The sequence below is a fragment of the Mustela nivalis genome, assembly GCF_964662115.1.
Source record: "Mustela nivalis genome assembly, chromosome: 7".
Lineage (NCBI taxonomy): Eukaryota > Metazoa > Chordata > Mammalia > Carnivora > Mustelidae > Mustela > Mustela nivalis.
The window spans coordinates 95,346,350-95,355,535 of NC_139026.1; the positions used below are offsets into that span (position 1 = coordinate 95,346,350).

The 9,186-nt window shown below is 46.2% G+C and overlaps 1 protein-coding gene across 2 annotated transcripts; it reads right to left on the minus strand.

Annotated features, from left to right (window-relative positions):
* Positions 1 to 472: 472 nt before the first annotated feature.
* On the minus strand, positions 473 to 5,419 carry APOF (apolipoprotein F). Of its 2 annotated transcripts, none has more exons than XM_082741824.1 (2): positions 5,232 to 5,419; positions 473 to 1,459 (listed from the first exon to the last, which is right to left on the minus strand). In XM_082741824.1, the coding sequence occupies exons 1-2, from the start codon at positions 5,278 to 5,280 to the stop codon at positions 585 to 587; spliced, it is 924 nt and encodes a 307-aa protein (XP_082597950.1). In that variant the 5' UTR covers positions 5,281 to 5,419; the 3' UTR covers positions 473 to 584. The 2 variants fall into 2 exon arrangements, with proteins under 2 accessions (XP_082597950.1, XP_082597951.1); XM_082741825.1 differs by lacking the exon at positions 5,232 to 5,419 and adding an exon at positions 4,034 to 4,152.
* Positions 5,420 to 9,186: the final 3,767 nt, after the last annotated feature.

Here is a 9,186-nt window from a genome sequence, read left to right on the forward strand (position 1 = left end):
CCCACCCCGTGCCCACGGAGGGAGGAGTCCAATTAATGGAATAGCCTGGAACTGAAACAGCTGATTTCCGAGAACCCTCGCTACTGGAACGAAACCGAGAGTTGCACGGGACCCTACAGGCTCTGAGAGCGCTTGGAGAGGTGGGACCGGAATTTCGACACTTTGGGATAGAAAGGGACGAGCTGTAGTCATATTTATTGATAGTACCTTGCTAAGAACTTGAAGTTCATTGTTTGGTTTTTAGTTACCACAAAACCCATACAGGTGAAAAATGATAATCACAGACATTTTGAAAATTGAGCTTGGAGAAAAGTTGTTACTGGTCAGTGATTACTGAGGTTCTTACAAGGGGAGCCTGGATTCAAATCTAAATCCTCGGACTCCAAGCCCCAAACTTAAAAATTCCTGCATTTTACAGCATTGCCTTCCTCCTTGATAACAGCCAGAGATTTGGATTTTGAACATATACACATTACAGCTTGTCAAAATATTAGATTTATTCATTCTGTGATCACCAGCTTTTATATCCAAAGACTGCCATTCCCAGGATCTAAGTCATAGCCATTAAATAAGTCCTGTACTAGTCAGGCCGCTGAACCAAGACCAAAGGGCCCGGTGGTTGTTTCTTCCAGGTCACTCACACCTGAGGCCCCCCACAAGACCTCCCTGCTGATCGCTGGTAGAGCCGTGTTTGCCTCTTTCACTTCGAAATACTGGATCAACTGTTCAATCCCAGCCTTCACTGCAGGTTTAAGTGCAGCACTGATTAGTAGTCCTGTGGGTCCCCCGGACAATCCAGCCATGGTCATCAGAAGGTCATAACCCATATCTACGACTCCATCTTGGCCTCGTTCCTTGGCCTTGTCTGGACAATTCTGAGCAGCATAATACAAAGCTGTGCCGAGATTGTAGAAGGTTCCCACTTGTGGCAACAATCGGACTATATTGTACACACCTTGCTCCTGCTTCTGCTCACAGTTATTGATAGGGGGGGAGCGTCGGGCCCTTGGTGGGCCTGTTTGCTCCCTGGTCAAAAACTGTAGAGCAGAGAATAGGTCATCCCCTGAAACCGCCCTCACGGTGCTTCTGCTTTTCTGGAGTTCTTGAAGATGGTGGATGAGTTTCTGTGTTGCTTTTACACCTCCCTGGCGGTACAGCTGAAGTTGCAGTGTCCAGACATCAGCCTGGCAACCAGCTTTCTCCAGGGCAATCACCAGTGGCAGAGCTACCAGGAACTTGGGTAGAGGAGGCATGTGAGTAAAGCCAGGCAGGGACTTTGGGAGCAGAGTCTGGCAGGACAAGGGGTCTGAGGAAGGTGGCCAGGATCTCAAGGATGAGGGAATATTTGTCCGGTTTCCATATGAAATAACATCCACAGGGTACAGCAGGAGGTAGCAAAGAAGCAACTCAACTTGTATTGTGATGAATCTGAGGCCAAACATGTCTGAAACAGAATATGCTGGAGAGGGGAGAAACAAGAAACACACAAACCGTTTCCCTAAGGGCTGTGGTCTGAAAGGAGCCCATGACACAGGGCACACCTCATCCATCATCTCCAAATTTCTGTTATTTTTAGGCAAAAGCCCAAGAATCAAGAAGTGCAGCCCAATTGTTCCCACTTGGCCTTCCCCATTTTCAAGTCACCAGAGACTTCCTCTGCTTTATTTCCACCCATTTATATGGGGCGCCAAATTACCACAAAGTTCACGCAAGAACTGAAACTGTCTTGATAGGTTTGGTTACTCCTCAATCCAGTTCTGCCCACTTCTCTGCCCCATGAATAAAGGATATATTTGCTTTCCCCCATAATCAGTAAGAGATGCAATCTCTGCAAGTATTTGTCCATTTGTATTGGCTGCTCAAACCTTGTTCCCTTGTCCCACATTGACCTCAACACCTAAGACCCTTTTCTTTGGCATTTCCTACACACCCCTGTCACTTTTCCACTCTAGCTCACGATATGAGCTGGGAGACCCAGTCAGGAGAGATTAGATATCTATGATTCGCTCTTACTGTATCTCTTTTCAGTTTAAGAATTAAATTAGTGAGCTACAGCATCTAGTTGGGGATTTAGTACAGGGTTGATGAATGAGAAAAAGGTTAAATTACCTCTCATGCATAGTATATATTACATGCACAGTATATGATGACTGAAAGGAAAGAAAAGAGCAAAATGGAATAAGAACTAGGGGCTGGGAACTACTAAATGGAGAGGGTTAAGACTAATCCCAGTCACATGTATGATTTAGCTCTGGCATGAAATAAAGTACATCTGTTGAGTGGTTGTCTACCTTTCTTTTTTCTTTTTTCATAATATTTTTGAGGAGGAATCTGGGTGGCTCAGTCGGTTAAGTATCTGCCTTCACCTTAGGTCATGATCTCAGGGTCCTGGGATCCAGCACCATGTCAGGGCTTCCTGCCCGGTGGGAAGCCTGCTTCTCCCTCTCTCTCTGCCTACTGCTCCCTTTGCTTGGGCTCTCTCTCTATGTCAAATAAATAAATAAAATATTTAAAATAGTATTTAAAAATAAATAAAAATATTTGGGGGACACCTGGGTGGCTCAATTGGTTGGGCGAATGCCTTTGGCTCAGGTCATGATCCTGGAGTTCTGGGATCAAGTCCTGCATCAGGTTCTCTGCTCAGTGGGTAGTTGGCTTCTCCCTCTGATCCTCTCCCCTCTCATGCTCTCTCTCTCTCTCAAATAAATAAATAAAGTCTTTAAAAAATATTTTAAAATTTATTTGTCAGAGAGAGAGAGAGAAAGCACAAGCAGGGGGAGTAGCAGGCTCTCCGCTGAGCAGGGAGTCAGATGTGGGGCTGGACCCCAGGACTCTGGGATCATGACCTGAGCCAAAGGCAGACACTTAACTGACTGAGCCACGCAGGAGCCCCTGGTCTTCATTTCTAACTACCTCATCTATCCCACCATTGAATAGTCCCAAGAAAAGAGACTTATTGCTGGGGTGTCACCGAGTATCTGAAGTAAACGTAGACAAATTCCTGAATGAATTTCTCCATAAAGCCCTCCCAAATAGCTGTGGAAAGTTTCATAAATTATATTGTCATCATCTGTAGACACCGAGAAGTTCTTAACTTGGAGAACCTTAACTTAGAGGTTTCTTCAGCTTTTTGCCTCATTCTTCCTCACGCTCCCATCACTGCTTCCTGCAGCTCTAGGGGGTACTGACAGCAAAATTTTTGAACTGTGTTACCAGTAACAAGGCAGATAGCTGGTAGACCTACCATGCCAGGGGGTGTATTTGCCACCAGCAAGACATTCCTCAGGCAAAATAGCTGAGTGTTAGGTTCTCCAAGCTTCCCTGCAGGTCCCCCCAGATTCCTCAGTGACCTGAGTACTGTCAGTGTTTTCCTTCTCATTGTGCTCTCCTCTCATGGAGGAGAGTTTCAGTGATGGCCTTTCCTCCTATCCTAACAAGCTTACACTGCAGAATGTGGGCCTCAGTTGGGCAGTCAGCCTCCTCCAGGGCCACCCCCAGAGCTAAGTTGGATAGGCACTCAGGCAGAGGGGCTAAGGAGGAGCCGGTGTGCAAGAGATCCATGCAGGTCTTGGGATCTGGCTGGAGAGTGTGTTCAGAGGATGGCCAATTTTTTGTCAAAAATGGCTGGAAGGTCAGGGCTCTTTCTGGGCATTTCTTGGAAAGACAGCCAACGGGGACAACAAAACACAGCAAAGGGGCACCTGGCTGGCCGAGTTGATAGAGCATGAGACTATTGATCTTGGGGTTGCAAGTTTGAGCCCTATGTTGGGTGTAGAGATTAATTAAAAATAAAATCTTAAAAAAAAAAAAAAGACACAGCAAAGGAGCAGCACAGCCTGGATCATGGTGGGTCAGGAGGAACAGCCCACAGGAAACAGGAGAGAAGTAGTGGTAGAGGTGAGAAGTGGGGAAAGTCTTGGGACAAAGAAAAACCAAGACTAGTCAGGCTAAGAAGTGGCTTTTCCCTTGGGAACTTCAGTTACACCTGGACATAGCTTTACCCCCACCCTTGCAAGCTGTGGGCAGTCCTCACCTGCTCCAGAAGGAAATAAGTCAGAGGAACAAGACGATAAGACGATCCAAACACGTCCTTTCCTCAGTGCTTCTCTAATCTGAATGCTAACCTTCTCTACACTGCAGTCAAAAAAAGTTGGCCCTTCTGAAAACAGTGAAGGACATATGCTTACAAATATTTATCCACCTCTTCCTGGCTCAGGCTTTTCCCCCTCACCTTTGCCCCATGCTGACAAAGGGCCATTGCTCTTTGTGGCTACTGCTTTTCCTGCCTCATATCCCTGTCACCATAAGGATTTCTCTAGACCTAAACCTAGATCAGGAAAAATGCCTCAGTCCCTTCTGGAGAAGCAGGGAGGCAAAAGGCAGGGATGCCAAGGATTTCTGGGCAGGAGACCCCAAAATGGATTTCAATGGACTTACCAGGTAAAAAAATGAGAAAATACAACCTACTGGCAAGTCAGATCAAAGCAGAGCAACTTTTGTTTTATCTCATTATCCCAGCACAATACCCTAATTAAACACTTGCATTACCCTGATAGTACCTCTTTCTGAGCTTGTATTAGTGTAGGAATTGATCTTCATTGCTCATTTCTGAGGGTCTAGATGAGAAACTATAGTCTGGAAAATAGGGAACAATGGCATAGGGTGCCTCCTAAAAACTGGTACAAAACCCCCATCATTTTACCATACAGTTTCCTCGCTGGTAATATCATCTAACTCTGGAAGACAGCCAAATGCATTAGGCTAATGAACAAATCCCAGGTCCCTTCTATCTTACTCACTCCTCTCAGTCCCAGGAGGGGCCCTAAGTAGCAAGGAAATCGGAGGGGAGAAAAAGTTTTCTAGAACAAGAGGAATAAGTCTTCAGAATGCTACTGGGACACAATCCTACAACTGGGAGAAGGATGAACTGGATCTAGAGGCATCCAGCCCAGCTGCTTGAAATTCCTGGAGTCCAAATCCATGGAGCGTCTCAAGGCTCTGCTGCTTCTCAACAGTTCAGGGAAGTTTGGGGATCCTGTCAGATTCTCCCATTTCTTTTCTTTTTTAAAAGATTTTATTTATTTATTTGACAGACAGAGATCACAAATAGGCAAAGAGGCAGGCGGGGGTTGGGGGGAAGCAGGCTCTCTGATGAGCAGAGAGCCCAGTGTAGGGCTTGATCCCCGGACCCCGAGATCATGACCTGAGCTGAAGGCAGAGGCTTAACTCACTGAGCCACCCAGGCGTCCGATTCTCCCATTTCTGACTGGAGTTGGCCATCCATAGCAGGGCCCATCTTCACATCCAGTTTGTCAGTCAGCATTACCATCCCCCTTAACATGAAAGTGGCTTCTGGTTGAAATTCCTCCAATTTCCAACTCTAGTGTCTTGGGAGTGACCCTAGAGAAAAGAATGTGTGAATATGGCGGGGGGAGGAAAAGTGGTGATGAGTTCGTCTCCAGGATCAAGGAGCAAAATGACAGAAGGAGGAGGCCAAAAGCAGATCCCCTCCCCCAATCCAGCTCCCTAACTTTGGTCCTGTCCTGGTCTTCCACCTATTCCTCATTAATTCCCATCAGTTGTCAGCTGAATTTTTTTCATTGTTATTTCAATTAGTAGAGTATTTTTTTTTTTTAAGACTTTATGTATTTATTTGACAGAATGAGAGAGAGATAACAAGTAGGCAGAGAGGCAGGCAGGGAGCGGGAACAGGCTCCTCACTGAGCAGAGAGCCCGACGCGGGGCTCGATCCGAAGATCCCGAGATCATGACCTGAGCCGAAGGCAGAGGCTCAACCCACTGAGCCACCAAGGCACCCCAAGTGGAGTATTTTTGAAAGTATTTATCTATTTATTATTTTTTTAAAAATATTTTATTTGAGGAGGGGAGCACAAGCAGGGGGAGCAGCAGGCAGAGGGAGAAGTAGGCTCCCCACTGAGCAAGGAGCCCGAAGTGGGACTCCATCCCAGGGTCCTGGGGCCACGACCTGAGCCAAAAGCAGACACTTAACTGACTGAGCCAGAAGTCCCAGTAGATTTTATGTATTCATTTGAGAGAGAAAGCATGATCAGGGGAGAGAGGCAGAGGCAGAGGGGATAGCAGACTCCATGCTGAGGAGGAAGGGCAATGCGGGGCTGGATCCCAGGACCCTGGGACCATGACTTGAGCAGAAGGCAGATGCTTCACAACTGAGCCATCCAGGTGCCCCAGGTTATTTATTTGAGAGAGATATAGTGGGAAAGAGCACAAGCAGGAAGAAGAGAGAAAAGCAAACACCCCACTGAGCAGGGAGCCCCATGTGGGGTTTGATCCTAGGATCCTGAGATCACGACTTGAGCTGAAGACAGAAGCTTAAATTACTGAGCCACCCAGGCACTCCACAGCACATCTATTTATAACATGGTGTATTGAATATTTTAAGCTCACTGTTGAGACTTACTGCTCAGAAAAAATGATTCCTTTCAAAATATTACTGCTCATTGACAATGCACCTGGTCACCCAAGAGCCCAATGAAGTTAATGTTTTCATACCTGCTAACACAACGTACACTCTGCAGCCCATGGATCAAGGAGTCATTTGGGCTTTCAAGTCTTATTAAAGAAATACAGTTTGTAAGGCTCCCATAGATAGTGATTCCTCTGGTGGATCTGCACCAAGTAAACTGAAAATCTTTTGGAATGCAATCACCATGTGAGATGCCATCAAGAACATTCATGGGATGGCTGGGTGGCTCAGTAGGTCTAAGCAACTGCTCTCACCTCAGGTCACGATCCCGGGGTCCTGGGATCGAGTCCTGCATCAGGCTCCCTGCTCAGTGGGGAGTCAACTTCTCCTTCTGCCTCTACTGCTCCCCCTGCTTGTGCTCTCTCACTATGTCAAATAAATAAAATCTTTAAATAAAATAAAAATAAATTAAAAAAAAAAAAAGAACATTTGTGAGTCAGGGCACCTGAGTAGCTCTGTTGGTTGAGCATCCGACTCTTTGAGACAGGTCATGATCTCAGGGTCATGACACTCCAGGTCCACGTGGAGCCCTGCGTCAGGCTCTGGGCTCCACATGGAATCTGCTTTTTTCCCTCTCCCTCTGCTATTCCCCCAGCTTGTACTCTCTCTCCCTCAAATAAGTATAAATCTTAAAAAAAAAAAAAGTCACGATTCATGGGAAGAAGCCAAAATATCAACATGAACAGGAGTTTGGGAGAAGCTGATTCCAACTCTCAAGGATGACTTTGAGGGGTTCAAGACTTTAGTGGAGGAAGTTTCTGCAGATGTGATAGAAATAGCAAGAGAACTAGAATTAGAAGTGGAGCCTGAAGATGGGATTCAGTGGCTGCAACGCCATGATAAAACTTTCTCAGATGAGCAGGTGCTTCTTACAGATGAGCAAAGAAAGTGATTTCTTTTCTTTTTTTTTTTTTTTAAGATTTTATTTATTTATTTGACAGACAGAAATCACAAGTAGGCAGAGAGAGAGAGAGGAGGAAGCAGGCTTCCCTCTTAGCAGAGAGCCCGATGCGGGGCTCGATCCCAGGACCCTGGGATCATGACCCGAGCCGAAGGCAGAGGCGTTAACCCACTGAGCCACCCAGGTGCCCCCAGAAAGTGATTTCTTGAAATGGAATCTCCTGGGGCGCCTGGGTGGCTCAGTGGGTTGGGGCCTCTGCCTTCGGCTTAGGTCATGGTCCCAGGGTCTTGGGATCGAGCCCCGCATCAGGCTCTCTGCTCAGCAGGGAGCCTGCTTCCTCCTCTCTCTCTGCTTCCCTCTCTGCCTACTTGTGATCTGTCTGTCAAATAAATAAATAAAATCTTTAAAAAAAAAAGAAATGGAATCTCCTTCTGGTGAAGATGCTGTGAAGAATGTTGAAATGACAGAAGAGAATTTAGAAGGTTACACAAACTTAGTTGATAAAGCAGCGGCAGGGTTTGAGAGGATGGACTCCAGTGGTGGAAGTTCTACTGTGGGTAAAATGCTACTAAGCAGCATCACATGCTATAGAGAAATCATTCACGAAAGGAAAGAGTCAATCAGTGCACTAAACTTCACTGTTGTCTTATTTTAAGAAATTGCCACAATGGTGGTGTCTGGGTGGCTCAGTTGGTTGGGCGTCTGAATCTTGGTTTTGGCTCAGGTCAGGATCCTGTGGTCCTGGGATGGAGCCCAGAGTCAGGCTCCTTGCTCAGTGGGGAGTCTGCTTCTCCCCCTGCCACTTCCTTGCTTATGTGCTCTCTCTCTCTAATAAATAAAATCGTTAAAAACAATATTTAAGGGGCGCCTAGGTGGCTCAGTGGGTTAAGCCGCTGCCTTCGGCTCGGGTCATGATCTCAGGGTCCTGGGATCGAGTCCTGCATCGGGCTCTCAGCTCGGCAGGGAGCCTGCTTCCTTCCCTTCCTCTCTCTCTGCCTGCCTCTCTGCCTACTTGTGATCTCTCGCTGTCAAATAAATAAATAAAATCTTTAAAAAAAAAAAAAAACAATATTTAAGGAGGTTTGGGAAGTAGGAAAAGAATAAATGAAACAAGATGGGATTGGGAGGGAGACAAAGCATAAGAAACTCTTAATGTCACAAAACAAACTGAGGGGGCCAGGGGGAGGGGGGTAGGGAAAGGGTGGTGGGGTTATGGACATTGGGGAGGGTATGTGCTATGGTGAATGCTGTGAAGTGTGTAACCTGGTGATTCACAGACCTGTACCCCTGGGGCTAATAATACATTATATGCTTATAAAAAAATTTTTAAAGACCCCAAAAAACAAAAAAACAAAATTTAAAACTATGGAGTAAATAAATGGAAAAGGACAGCAATACTTCTGTACCCAATCATAGTAAATGGTCTATACTTAATAAGAGAAACTGGTAGAAGAAATTGGGACTGGAAGTTTCAAAGAAGGCTGGCAGGTCAGGGCCCCTTTCAGGGCATTTCTTGGAAGGACAGCCAATGGGGACAGCGAGGCATAGAAGAGGAGCAGGAACAGCCCTGCTGAAAAGAAGCAATGCTCGGGTTGGGAAGTGGGGAAAGGCTTGGCATAAAGATATACCAAGACCGATCCTAGCTGGGAAGTGTCTTAACCCTTGGAAACCTCAATTACCCTGGAGGTAGCTTCATCCCTACCTTTAGAGGCTGTGGGAGGGAAAAACAAAACAAAACAAAACAACCCCCAGCAAGTTGAAGGAACAAGGCAGTACAAAC